This window comes from Hirundo rustica, chromosome 7 (genome assembly GCF_015227805.2).
Source record: "Hirundo rustica isolate bHirRus1 chromosome 7, bHirRus1.pri.v3, whole genome shotgun sequence".
Lineage (NCBI taxonomy): Eukaryota > Metazoa > Chordata > Aves > Passeriformes > Hirundinidae > Hirundo > Hirundo rustica.
In genome coordinates this window covers 25636110-25650750 of record NC_053456.1, presented here as the reverse complement: position 1 = coordinate 25650750, position 14641 = coordinate 25636110, and the positions used below count along the sequence as shown (strand labels likewise).

At 40.4% G+C, this 14641-nt stretch overlaps 1 protein-coding gene across 5 annotated transcripts in view; it reads left to right on the top strand.

Annotated features, from left to right (window-relative positions):
• Nucleotides 1–13943, top strand: part of INO80D (INO80 complex subunit D) — a 46030-nt gene extending 32087 nt beyond the window's left edge. For 2 of the 5 annotated variants that reach the window (XM_040069058.1, XM_040069059.2), the window contains exons 12-13: nt 886–2078; nt 12608–13943. In XM_040069058.1, the coding sequence (XP_039924992.1) occupies nt 886–2054 (1169 nt within the window). In that variant the 3' untranslated portion in view covers nt 2055–2078; nt 12608–13943. Of the gene's footprint in view, nt 1–885 lie in introns of all 5 variants that reach the window. The other 3 variants (XR_005701597.1, XM_040069057.1, XM_040069054.1) reach the window with 3 other exon arrangements.
• Nucleotides 13944–14641: the final 698 nt, after the last annotated feature.

Below are 14641 nucleotides of genomic sequence, written 5' to 3'. Positions count from 1 at the left end.
GCTTGCTTTCCTACAGAGGTAATAAATTGTAGAGAAAGAAGTGTACATTTGCTCTGTTGTGAGCTCTGAAGTAAAGCAGACTTTAAGAAGGCTGTGTGCATAGTTCTCTGCTTGTTCGTATAATTACTGCTCTGAAAATCGTAATTGGTTTAGTATTTTAATAATTCATTTTATCTTTTACTGCCTGTCAGGGTTGCAGTTTAATCAAGAGTGTTCTCAGTAATGGCATCTTCCTGCCATTGTGTGGGGCTGGAATCACAGTCAATGTTGGCCTTTGATAAAAAGAGAAGAGAGTGAGAATAAAATTTTTAAATGCATTTTTGAAAGTAGCTTTTGATCAGAAATGTGCTTGAATTTCTGCATTCTAAAGCTCACTACCTATAACATATAACAAAGAAATTAGAACAGCCTGGAGTTGGGTACGTGATTTCTTTGGTCATTTTCTGATATGACATGCCATCAGACTGTTTCTGAGTTGAAATTAACCTAAATTATACTGTCTGTGTATATTTTAGGTCCAGGCTGTAATGGTAAGTAGAAGGAGGGATTGTGGACCATGTGTTATTGCAGCATTGAAGAAGATCTTACTTAAGCATTTTCATTTTAAGTCTAGGAAGTTTAAGAGGCATCTCCTGTTGGAGTAGGTGGAAGAGGAGGAGGAGAGGGGGATTTCCATTAAAGAGGAAGGTGTAATTTCATGGTTTTCTTACCTTGCTTAGCTAGTGAACACTGATGAGTGATACTTTGTGTTCTGCAAGCCATGCTCGAAGGTTATCATACAATGCAACTCTGTAGTGAGCTGTCTGTACATCTTCATCCTTTGAGTGCCAGGGCCAGGCTCATCTGAAAGCTATGCACTAACTGGTGGTGTCCCTGTTTCTGCAGGTAAAAATGGAGATCTTCTTCCGACCACAGAAGAGGCTGAAGAACTGGAACGGGCCCTACAGGCTGTAACTTCTCTTGAGTGCCTGAGTACCATTGGAGTACTTACACAGACAGATGGTGTGGCAGTTCAGGAGCTGTCAGATAGAGCGATAGGGGTGTTCTCTACAGGTGCTGGAGCTCCAGGAATGCAGTCCTTGAGTCGAGAGGTTAACACGGATTTGGGGGAGCTGTTGAATGGGCGTATAGTACATGATAATTTCTCCGGTCTGGAGCTGGATGAGAACTTGCTCCGTTCTGCTACCTTGTCCAACCCACCTACGCCCCTGGCAGGGCAGATCCAGGGGCAGTTCTCAGCCCCAGCCAACGTTGGCCTTACTTCTGCCACTCTGATAAGCCAGAGTGGCCTTGGGGAGAGAGCCTTCCCGGGACAGTTTCATGGACTTCATGATGGCAGCCATGCCTCCCAGAGGCCCCACCCTGCCCAGCTGCTGAGCAAGGCAGATGACCTGATCACCTCACGACAGCAATACAGCAGTGACCATTCACACTCCTCACCCCATGGAAGCCATTATGATAGTGAGCATGTGCCGTCTCCCTACAGCGACCATATCACATCCCCTCACACCACATCCTTTTCTGGTGATAACTTGGCAGCTACCTTCTCAGCAGAGATGCCCATGATGGCACAGCACTTGCTCCCAACTCAGCTGGATGTGCCACTTAGCGGGGTGGTCAACCCCAGAACTCACTGGGGGAATCTTCCTGTCAATCTTGGGGACCCCTCTCCGTTTAGCAACCTTCTTGGTGCAGATGGACACCTCCTGTCCACCTCCCTGTCCACACCACCTACCACCTCGCACTCAGAGACCACACAGCCTGCCTTCGCCACTGTGACCCCCAACAGCTCCAGTGTGCTTCCGGGGTTACCGCAGACCAGTTTCAGTGGCATGGGTCCTGCCTCCGCTGAACTCATGGGCTCCACCTCCCCTAAACAACAGCTCCCTCAGTTCAGCGCAGCCTTTGGGCACCAGCTGAGCTCCCACAGTGGCATTCCCAAGGACCTGCAGCCCAGCCACAGCTCCATAGCTCCTCCCACGGGCTTCGCAGTGACCGGTGCCACCGCTACCAGTACCAATAACGCATCCGCGCCCTTCACCACCTCCAACTGAGCTTGTCTGCCTGGCTCCCTGCAGGTAGATGGGGGACCTGTGTTTTCTATCTTTCCTTTTTTCCTTTCTCTTTATTTTGTCTGTCTTCTCTTCCCTTTTTCAAGAGGGAGTTGAGAAGAAAACTCCTGCTTCAGTACTGACCAGGGTTAGCCCTCTGTGAACCTTGCTGTAGCATTCACATGTGCTTGTTAGGCACCGGTGCTCATTTATTGCAGGCAGGTTCACTGTTCCCCAATAATTCCTTAAGGATACAGCACAGTTACTGGATGTAATTGATCTCAGCAGTAAGACCTAGAAATGGGAAGATACCTCAGATCACTCATGCATGTTACTGTTTTCCCTAGGGTTCGGATCAGTGCTTGCCATCCCATTAGCATCTGGTAGAAACTTTTCCAGTGGGCAGAAGTCTCTTGATTTTTTTTTTTTTTTCCTAAATTACTCTTTTTCCAAAGGTAGCATCTGGCATGGAAAACTTGGCTGCACACATTGATTTGAGAATGGTGCACTGAAGTCCTAAATCAAGATCATGATTCAAGGATGAGTTTGGCAGTTTCTTGAAATAGTCTCTTGACCTCCTCTGTGTGTGTGTGTGTGTGTGTGTTTGGGGTGCAGGGAGCAGCAATTCCTTTTCTTCTTTTGGTGAAGAAGTAGGAGTTATCCCCTTCCAGAACTGGTCACTGTTCTTACTGCATGCTGATTTTGGGGGTTTTTTATTATCATAATTTGTAATTCACTGAGTAGCAAAGGGATCAGTTGACTGGTTGCCCATAAATTTGAAGGCTGATATGAAGTTAGCCCAGGGAAAAAAAAAAAGGAAGATAAACAGAAGGATTGAAATATAGATCATGGATTAGAGAAGATTCCTGTGAGAAATTCCCTTCCTTGCTGAATTACAGTGGCCTTGTAGCATTGATGATTTGCCTTTTCAAGTGTGTCTTTGTCCAGAACTCTTCACCTGACATGCTGACAGGAATTTCCCAGCTGAAACAGGAGGAATTAGGTTGGTTTTCTGCCCATCCACACAAAGTTGGGTCAGACTCATTGTAAGTTTCAAATGGATGCATTTCTCACCATATGTCTAACTAGTGAGACTGTCTTGACAGTTTTTAATCCCCAAAGAGCCATATAGTTTTTCCAGCACTTGCAGGGTTTGATGCTCTGTTTGGGAAGCTGAATGTGTGTTAGGAACTAGCAGGTACCTATCAGCAGTCATGGCTAACCAAAAGAGAAATTGCTAAGGCAAAATAGGTAACAATTCTTTCTGTCTGCGGGAGGGTTTTGTTTGTACTGATCACCTGCTAATGACAGTATTCACTCTTTGATAGTAATTGCAGTTCCTAAAGAAAGGAGTCAGCTAGGTTTTAGAATTTTAAAAGTAATTATTATTTTTTCATTTTATTTTTTAAACCAAGAGGTAATAGCAGCAGAAATTCTGAGGTGTTTACATGCATCTCCTTATCAAGAAGGAATTTGCTTAGTGACTCTATAGGGCTCAAACTTGCTGCTGTAGTCTGACTTTGACTGTAAAAGTAGCTCCTGTTTAATACAAGTTTCTGCTCATCTTGGTTTGTTTCAGAGATGCAGATGAGAGAAAACAGAAAATTCTACATTTCAGTCTTGTACTGTAGATGATGGATTTTATTCTACCTTACAGTAAAAAGTCCTACCTGTGTGTATTCTAGTCTATTTCAGGAAATCCAGAGAACGAAGCACATGCAATAGGGAGGCTTTATAAACTTTCTGAACAAAGGATCACTGAATGAAGTTTAGTTGCTATAGAAATTCATTTCATTAGCAGTCAGGCACACGCCAAAATATCTGACCCAAACCTCTCCTTCCATCTTCCTAAGGAACAGAATTTAAATGAGATCGGTCTTGTGTCTTCTTATTGTAGCAATCATACTATCTCTCTTTTCTTGAATGATCTGTCCTCTTTAAATATAAAAGAGTATGGGTGATGCATATGTTCTTTTCTGAAATTGCAAGTGTATGTGGGTGGAAGAAACAAAAATTATTTTCATGCTTCTGTTGTTATGAAGTCATTATTTCATACTTGGTAAAATAGATTTTCCTAATATAAGCCGAATATTTCAAGTGGTGATTTAAATATGTTTGTAACACTTAAATGTTTTTAAATCACATAAAAAGTTTAATTGAAGCCTATGAAATCCTGCTTGTGATTGTCCTGCTGACTGAGGAATGCCCAGTGATATTGTGAATGAGGCAAATCTGACAAGGCTTTTATTTATTTTTGTGTTATGTTACCCATACTTTATTGAGGAGACAACTGTTTGATTTGCGTATGATTTTTGTTGTGTTCATATACCTTCTTCAATGTGCTGGGATGTCTGACTGAAAAGGAGTGGAGAACTAGTATACCAAATGGTTAATTCTTTCATCTGCTTGTGTATTCACGTGATTTTAGAGGGTTTGAATTTCTTTGTATTGGTTTCAGGACTTTGGTCTTGAAATGATTCTTGTGCCCATCAAACTTCTAATGAAGCTGCAGCTAGTGCAGAGTATATTTGCCCCATATCATATTTCTCTTCTTTAGCAAGTGCTGGGGGTGCAGAGAGGATAGGAAGTGAGAGCCAAGTTCTGCTTGGTAGCGTTGGTATAAATTACAGAGGCGCTTTCCGGTCTAAGGTCACGGTGAGTTTGCACTGGTCTAACTCAGAACAGAACCTGGCTCCTGATCTGTGCATTGATTTAGACAGGGAATTTCAAAAGCTGTCAGAGCTATGCAGGTCCATGATTACTGTTTGAAATCAATGGCCTTTATGTACCTGCGTTTCTTTGAAGTAGCTTAGGACATCGAGTCTCTTTCCCCACTAAGATTTCAGTTTTTTGTATATCGCTTGATGACTCTTCCCTGAAAACTGACTGTGTAGTATTTTTTCATGAGCAAACTGAGTTTGCAATAAAGCTGCACTTTCAAAAATAAACTTCAGTTTGTATACAGTTGAAATAGGAATCCCTCTGTCCTGTCTGCCACAGTGTTCTGAAACGGGGCCACCACTCTTGCCTTTTCCTGGTTCACCTCTCATTTTTTCTCTTCTGCCAATTTCATGATTACACAGCTGCCGAGCAGTTACGGGTCTTGATCTTAGCTTTACAAGGTGGATCATTCCAGGTGGGTTCCTACACCCACACAACCTGTTGACTTCTGTGCATCAGTGTCTTACTGTTGGATGCAAGAGATTTAATTGAGAGGTACGTGTATTCAGAGATATTTCACACCTCTTCCTCTGGGAAATCCTGCTGGCCTGGTTAAGGTGGTCCTTGAGGCTGCTATTTATGTGGTTCCCAAGTATAATCCATGCTCCCTCACAAATGTTTTTGAGTATCAGCTCTTATAGCAATTAGCAATCTTGTCACCCCTTCACCAAAGAGCCAGTGTAGCAATTTCAGATGCTCAATACCTGTTGTGCCCTTTATGTGTTGACAAATGGAATAAGGCTAGTGAAACCTAAAAGTTAATTTTTTCACATAAGATTGGAGTTTTAAAGAATGAAAAAAAATTGACATAGAATAGAAGAACATTTACATAGTTTTGGCAATAATAGCACCTCAGTTAGTCTCTGTTCAAAAGTACTTAACACAAGATGAATTTTGACAGTGTGTAGAGGCATATCAGGAATAGCTTCATGCTCTCCTGGTGCATAAGGCATTCTTTAAGACATGCTTTGATGTTCCCTTTCACCTAGGAAGACCTTACACCAGCTTTGAGGGGAACCACATGCACTTAGATACCTCAAAGTTGATTTGTTCTTTGGCTTCATAATTATGATACAAGAACTTTTTCTCCTCCTGCCTTCCAGTTCCTCCAGATTCTAGCTTAGATCCCTTCTCTCTGTGGCTGAGCATACAGGCTTTAAATTGATAATGCTGAGAAGTAGCGCAGTTGCAGATCTGCCTCAGGCACTGTGGAGAAAATGGAAACAGGTAGATTACCAGCTGAAAATGGGGATTTGCAGTTCTCCTTTGGAAAGCTTTGAAAGCCCCGAGAACCTTATCACCTGCTAGGCAAAAATCAGAAAAGAAATTTTCAAGGAGAAATTGTACCTAATAGCAAAGAGAAGCAAAGGGGAGTGGTGGGGTTTTTTTGTTTGTTTTGTTTTTTTAAATAAAAGGAAGATGAGTATTGAAAAATTAGGTTATTCCATTGTGAGCTGCCACTGGCTTTAGGGGCATGGCCAAGGCAAAAGACCTAGGACTGAATCTGCAAACCAGTAGCCAAATTCAGTTTGAAGCTTTGTCTTGCTGTAACGACATCTAAATACAGTCTGGGATTGAATCCTCTTGCCAAGAGAGTCCTGCAAAGGTGTGCAATAAACAGTGGGCAGTTTTCTTCCCTGAGAAGCTGGCCCTGGTGGCTGCCTACACTGCTTCTGAGCTCCAGCTGCTCCCTGAGCTCCTGCAGCCTCCTTGCTGCTGCGTATCCCTATAGGCATTGTCAGGCCTCCAAGGGTATTTCTCCTTGTCTTTGTGCTGCAGTGAGCTAAATCCGCTCGTGAATTCTCCAACAGTATGAGCTTTTGGGCAGAGAGGAGGAAAAGGTCTTTAGAAGAGCCAGCTACCTGCAGTTAAGCTTTCAAGACTTGCAGGACGCAGGACGGTGGCAGGAGGTGCTTTCAGCCAACAAACAATAGAAAAGTTACCTGCAGTGATCTTTGGCAGTGAGACATTTGTGTGGCTGTCCAGGCAGCTTCCCTGGTGGAACTGGGGAATTTTTTCTTTTGTATTTTTACATGTGAATGAGTCTCCTGTGCAGACCTTGTGCAAGGTCCAGTGGTGGCAGAAACAGTAACGGAAGGAATAGTTTGGGGCTTTTTGTGCTGGTTGGATCTTTAGGTCTTTCTCACCTTCTGATCACAAGGTGTTTCTAATCTTTTGGGTAACATTTAATGATGGGGATTTGTGGGCTACTTCTTGTACTTCTTCATCACTCTTGCTTCTATTTTCCCATTCTCAGATACTTCTCCAGTGTAAGTTATGCCAGCTGGTAAGTCTTCTGTAGTTCTGAGTGAATTTGACTTTAAATGAAAAGGAGAGATTTCTGCAATTCATAACATGTATTTGGATGCTAAAATGACAGTGCAATAGATCAAAGTGTTTCTCAGATCACTCAGTAGGGAGATGTTTCACAGCACGCTAATATGTCATGAGCTAGATGCTGAGGGTACACTGATCATGGGAGTGCACATGCTAGCAGTGAATATACAGGCACTTTTAGCAAGAATTTACCTTCTCAGAAGTTCCTCTTCTTTTGAGATGTGTATCAGTAGAAAGTCATGAATTGAAATTTAAATTACCCTTTCTTAATATGCTCAAGCCCAAATAAAAGTAAGGAGGTTTGGTGACAAAAATCTGTATTTGTGTTCACTAAACTTAAACTTGGACTTCAGGAGAGGTCTGGTCCTAAGAGACCTTAGTTCTGATCAGTTGAAGTTTCAGTCTTGTCTTTAAAACTAGACAAAAACACTGTTGTTGGGAAAGAAAAGTTTGGAGGAGGATAAAGAGTTAGAAAAGATGCATCTTAAAAGAATTTTCTTGCTTGTGTCTTCAGCCTCTTTTTAAGAAAAAACCCCAAACAGTAGTGACTGTTTTCCCTTTGCTGTCTGGTACTTCTTACGATTGTTGAGTTCTTTGCTTTCCCCTGTTCTACTCTGCTCCTTCTCTAGCTGCTGTAGGATGAGGTAGTGTAGTGGAAGCATGAAAGGATAAGTGAGCATTGCCTGTAAGTTGACAGCAACAACTGGAGAAGGCTTTCTTTATCTGTCTCCTGGAAGTAAGTGTTGGCACATTTTCAGTCTACTCTAGGTCAGAATTCGGTCTGGAAGCGAATAGGATGAAACTTGGCCTTTTGACCATAAAACTGTACTTATTGCTGTAGAAAAGTGCATTCTTCCTACTCTTCTTGCTAGTCCCCCAAACACACACACAGTGAGATGTCCAGAGTTACCCGCGTGTCGAGCACATAGGCATTTTGAACTTGGTCCAGCAATGCTAATGTTTAACCTGCTTTCTGTCGTTGTCAGCTGGTGCCCACGGAGATGAACTCTGGATAGGTAACGTTCCCAGATACCCTCTGGAAAACTTTAACTTTGGTGCAGATTGCTCTGATGTAGCTAACTGCGATGGCATTGGCTTCTACCTTGGAGTGGACTGATTTACCCTGAAATGACTCTCTAACCTGCGTCTTAAGCAGTGTAGTTGGTTCTGGTGCAAATAGATGCATTCTGAAGTGATGAACATTTTGATGCTCATGCAAAATACCTACATCCTACCAGAAAGGGTTGAACCAGTTTCTCTGAACAGTGATGACCTTCACTGTACAGTTTTGGGTATGTCTCAGGGATTCCTTGTGGAAATAAGGGCAGTTAACAAACAAACAAAAAAAAAAGAAAAAAATAGAAAAAAAAGAAAAAAAAAAAGGAAAAAAGTAAATAGTTTTAAAAGTAAATAATAATTTAAGGTAGAGCGTCACCTAAGTGAGAGCGCAAGAAGGAGAAATCTTTGTTCAGTTTCATAGTCAACGGTGTCTGGCTTATGGACTCTTTCTCTTCTCGGGGCTCTCATCTCAAGTTCAACATACAGAATCTTTTTCATCACGCTCAGCTTTAAACTTTTTATTTAAAGATACCCTTCCCCAATGAGCTTTCAGAATACTTATTGTAGATTTTAAGAGAAATGGTATATTAATTTATGCTATTAACATCACCTCATAAATTATAAGTTTTATACTAAAGCTGTATTGAGTGTAATGAATTATGTTGCATATGTGTTTTTAATAGCTATAAAATTATATACAAGCTTTTTTGGAAAAACAAACTAGTGAAGCACCTTTTTACACTGGATCTTTGCCGTGTCAAGGTGTACAGCTATTCTTTGCTACCTTGCAGATATCTATATCTATATATAGATATATATATAAATAAAATAAAATGGTATCCTGTATCAACAAGTATAGAACTCTTTTTAACCCTTATATTACTGTTCCTATAACTTTTTAAATTTTGAGTGTTACATTCTGCAATAATTTATCCGTGGTTTGTACCTATGATTAGAAATTTAGTTACAGGGTAAATAGATCAAATTTAAAAATCCAACTACTGTAGCTGGGAGTTGTGAACCAAGTTTGTAGACTTTTTTTTTTTTTTTTAAATGTATTTATTTCCAGTTAGCTCTGTGAGTTGGAATTTGAAAAGTTGGAACATTAGGAATCTACAGTGTCTTATTCAGGAATTTCCCCCTCCTTTCCTCACAAAGGAATTCCCACTGTGACTTATAAATAGAATTAGACTGCTTGTGTGCATGTATGTATTATATATACACACAAAAAATATGCATTGGGGGGGATGTATGTGTGATACGAATGTGTATATTGTATGTAGGTCATAGTTTTGTAAAGAGAAAAGTAGTCAAGAGGTGATGGAATGTATTGTAGAAATGTGATTATTTAGTAGGGGGTCGTTATGTCCTCACTGTTGTATAAATAACTGAAACTCTCTACTATATAATCTTCTGTTATAAGGCTAACTCTGATATCATGTCAATTTTACTGTTTTTCAAATGAGTTGCTTTGAGCCCTGTTTAAAATGCCATGAAAATACCAAGCTCCCAAAGACAGCCTTTAAATAAAACAAATGGGGGAGGAGGAGTGATGGAAGAAATGAGTTTTTCAGGACAAACTGAATGGGAAGGTTTGCATTGAGTGGGATGGAGAGGCATGAGAATTGCTGTATCTTTGCAAATTAATACCCAAATCTCCTGTGGTCTGACTTGGAAAATGTTGTCAATCAGCATACTTGTGTTTTCCAGTTAGATTGTTAGGGGTACTGTTTGTACAGTGGTCTCCATTCCATAAAAGGATCTTGTCTTCAAAGCAGATTTTTTTTTTCTCTTCTGAGGATATTTGTATATATCAATTTTGCCCCAAAACTGCTGTTACGGGATTGCAGAACAAAATACGCATTCAGTCAAGGGACTTTCATTTAGGCTGTGAAATTCTGAATTTGATTGTGACCACTTACCTTTTTTTTGTCATTGGAGAAGGAAGATTTCTTTATGGGAGCTCTCAGTTGAAATTGTGAGGTCAGAAACATTCTTGCAGATTTGCTTACTCTTCATACTGTTCTATTTAGGCTGGAGAAAGTAACCCAATCGTTATTTATTCATATGGTATCACTTTTAAGTATGATGATCCTAGGGACTTTAAAAACCTTTTTAGAAAAACAGAGCTTCCAATATTGAACAGAAATTTGAATTTTTTTGCAATTTTTTTTAATATTCCCCTCCATTTCATTATGTTGATGCTCCCCCAGGCATCCCTCCCCCTTTCCTTCACCCCGCAATTTGTTTCTGGCACATATGCATACAGGTGAAAGGGTAGGGAGGTGGAAGTAGTCAGAGGCCTTTTCTTCTGCTTATTTGGTGGCAGTGGGAATTAGGAGCATAAATCTTTATGCCTTTATGGAGGAGAATAGACCCATTTTTCTGTATACCTGTCCAGAGATATATCTGTATATGAGATAACGGTAGCATTTTGCTGAATGTGGACTTGCCCTCATGATGTACAATAAATATGAATGCAATCAATCTAAATCTATATATACATGCGTACAGATTGATAAATGGAATATAACTTGTATCACACACCTGTACATTAGCTGTAACGTGATTGAGTGTGTGAGCTAAAGAGAGGGACTGTCCACATAACGTGTGTAACAAACAGGTAAGCACTTGTGCCAGACGAGTTGTTTTAAATTCTTCTGTGGGGTCTGGATGACTCAGAGACTGAGCTGAGCTCGGCCACCATTGGTTTATGTTACCTCAGCCCTCGCAGCGGAGTTTCCTTGCTATGTCTCTGCTTCTGTTTTATATTTCGTCTCATTGAGGCCTCTTGCAAAATGCCAGCTTCTTCTGCTTCTCTGCTCCATTTCCTCCATTCCGGCTCCTCCTTGTCCCTGCATCTCTGCAGTTTCTCTTGCTAGCAGCAATCAGCTTTAATGGCCCAATCCAGCTCTGCTTATGCATGAAGGAAATTCTCTTGGTGACTGGAGTGGTAGCTGAATTGGGCCCTGAGCACCTGCTTGAACCTATGCAAACTTCCCCAGCTTCAATTGTGATTCAGTAGGACTGAGATTGATTTGCAGATGAGTACAAACTTTTCATGCAACCTGATGCAAAGCTTCCTAGCATATTAAGAGGTTAACCCGGCATTATATTTAACTGGTCAAAATGAGAAGACTGCACCCACCAAATACTACCTTCCAATTTTCAACCCTAGGGAGAAAAAAGTTTGATTTGTGTTTCCTATAACACAGGCAGTAAGCAGAAGGCAGCCCTGTGCTCTGTTCTGAGCAATTGGGTTCTGATCAATATGTCATCAATCATATCAAAAAAACCACAGTTTGCTACACTTCACCATAAAACATTTTAAAATGGAGTGCAGAGTTGACCGTTAACATGCTAGCACTTTGCGTCTAATTGCGTATTGGTTGATCTTGTTTATGCAAGTAAATGATGGAATTAAGTGTTTTATTTTCTGTTTTCTGGCTAAATGGAGCTTCTATATCCTTTTAGCAGAAAGCACCTGTCAGCAACCTGCTCAGTCACATTGAAGTGCTGTGTAACTTAGGCTTCAGTTTCAGAGGAGAATGCCGCTCCAGTTCTGTCATCGAGCCATACTGGATTCCATGTTTTCAATATGGCTATGACACAATTTTTCTTGGCCACAGTTCAGCCATGGAATTTTGTCTTCCTTGCATTTCTGTTAGAAAAAGGTAACTGGTGTACTGTTCCATCTGAGCTTTCATGCAGTCATACACAACTTCTCTGATACATATTGTGGGGCGTGTGTATGGGTATGTCTGTGTACTGCGTGTGGATAATATGGATTGATACGCACACGCCTATTATGCGGTTATTTCAGTTTATGTATGTGGAGAATGTACCTGTTGGTTATCTCCTGATATATACTCATGCATACCTATATTAAATATGTATATAGAGTGTAGGTGTCCTGCATATACATATGTATATGTTATGAAACTTGGTTGGCAATTTTTTCCACACTTTTTTTTTTTTTTTTGCAAATTGCTGTCCCTTATTACTTATTTTCACTGAAGCTGCATTATATAGAAGAAATGGAGAAATGTGTTATCAAAGTTTTATTTTAAAAAGGAGACTTTTAATTATCTAAAGCCATTTGTAATTGTCTTTTGAATTTTTACTAGAAGGGTTGTTATTTTAAAAAGGAAAAGAACAAAAAAGGAAACAAAAAAACCCAAAAGCAAGCAGACAAGCCCTTATTCTCACCATCGTTTAGGTGAAAGAAATGGAAACACAAGTTTCTAAATGTTTATTTCCATCAGGTGTTTCTGAGACATACAGTAATTGCATTCTGCCCCATCCCCCTTTTTTCCAATTATAATTAATGATTCATGATTTTCTTTTTCCCTCAATACTGTCGTAAATCATTGTTCACCTCCTACATTCAATAGTACTGATATCACTAAGGAGATTTCATGTCCTTCTGTCCTTTTTAGGAGAAATACCAGTGCATCACTATTGTGTTTCATTTTAACATACTTTGTGGAGGATGGATGTTTTTATTGAAGATGTCTGTAACCCGTCTAACTTATTTAATGTGAGAAGGCTCCATTGGAATCTATCGTCTGTTTGTTTCCAACAAGTTCAACTTTCTGCAACTGTTTTTGCACCAACACGTTAAATAATTCCCTTCTTATTTTATGCCTGAGGTTTTAAAATTTGGGTTTGTTTTTTGTTGTGTTTTTTTTCCCTCCAATTCCCAAAAATGCTTATCTACAAGTGGAGCAAAACAGATGTCAGAAGCTCAACCAATATCCTTTTTGCAGTTAAGGGTAAATATATTTATTCTAGACTCGATAAAAGAAGGTGGCAAATGGACAATCTGAAGTGCTTAGAGGGAATGCTCTCTTTTTAAGGCTGTCTCCGAGAAGTTTGTGTTTGGTGTCATTTTAAAGGTAGCTTGATCATGCTTTGATATCAGAAACAGCCTTGTAACAAAGAGCCTCATACAGTTGTTCGGTCACTAGAGTTTAAAATGTAAACAAGTTGCAGTGGGAAAGCAAAGGTGAGGCAGTGTATTTTGAGCCAGTGAATTGTAGCTTGCAAATGTACCTGATTTTGAAGTAACTGCATGGTAGCAAGGATTAGCAGTCTCTTACACCCCTTCCTTCTTCCCTCTCATCCCTGACACATGTGTTCAACATACCATACATTGGGAAAAATAAGCAACTTCCTCCAGCAACGCTAATCCACTTAATGACTGCTTAAAGGGAACATACAAACGGGCACTGCCGCGTCCCGTCTCATGGTATTAGCTGGAAGACTGGCTAATACGCACAAACAGCCCAGCCCAGCTTGCTTCTGTGGATGTGTCGCTTTGGGAGAGTGTGGTGCATGGAGGTGCCCAGAATAAGGGTCCCTTCCGCCAGGGTCCCTGGCAGCAAGGGCAACTCGCACCACTGCTTCTAGTGCTGGAGGCTCATGGACAGCATTCCAGGGGCGGGGAGGAGAGCTTGTGTTTGTACTTTCCCTTTAAATAGGAAAGGTTGGCTCACATGTTCCTCATACTTCTCAATGAATGTACTGTATTACCATTAAAAAAAAAAAAAAAATCAATTAAATGATAATAGATTGGTCTCCTTTTGTTATCTGGTCCTTGTTTAATTTGTTTAAGGGTTTTTGTATACAAAAGTTTACATTTTTATGTATATTTTTCTTGTGTAAAAACTGATGTAATATGTGTATAAAACACTGTATGTATTATCTGTATATAGTGTGACAAAATGATTTTCTTTCTTTCTTTTGGTTGTATTAATAAATCTTGCTGTGAAGTAGCTGTGTTTACTATGATGAAACCCTCTACTCCAAGCCATTTTGCCAAGTCCAAGATGTATGGATATTGCCCAGGATGAAATCTACTCCATAAAGTGTTGGGTTGGGTTTGTTTGTTTGTGGGTTTTTTTTTTTTGTTTTTTTTTTGTTTTTTTTTAAACATATCATAAGTACAGTTATTAAACTGTCCTTTGCTTAGATTGCTGTAGAGTCTGAGTCAGCTCTTGCTTCTTCTCTGTTGCTTTCTAATGATATTAGCTAATTAGTTTTGCAAACAGCCTGGAGACAGTTCAGTCTCAGTCCAGATTCTAATTATAGTGCTTTCTAGCTCTGGGTCACTGGTCTGGAGACCAGATCCTCTTCATCCTGCTTTCCGTTTTGAGGAGGTCTAATTTAAGGGGTATAGAATAGAATTTTCTCATGTATATTGTTATGTTTTCTGAGATTTAAAAAATATATACCTGCTTCATCAACAAAACTGGTTAAGTTGGAGTTTGGCATTATTTGGTGATTAGCATGTGGATGAGAAATGGTGCTGCTGAGGGGCTGTGGTCAGCTCTCAGGCAGGCTTGCCGGGCCAGGGCATGGATATTACCTGCATTGGTCAGACACTGGGATTCGCCACCACCTTGTTCAGATACGGCTGCTGTTTGTGCCACCCTGCTGCAGCTGGTGCCAACAGGACTGCCTTGGCTGGC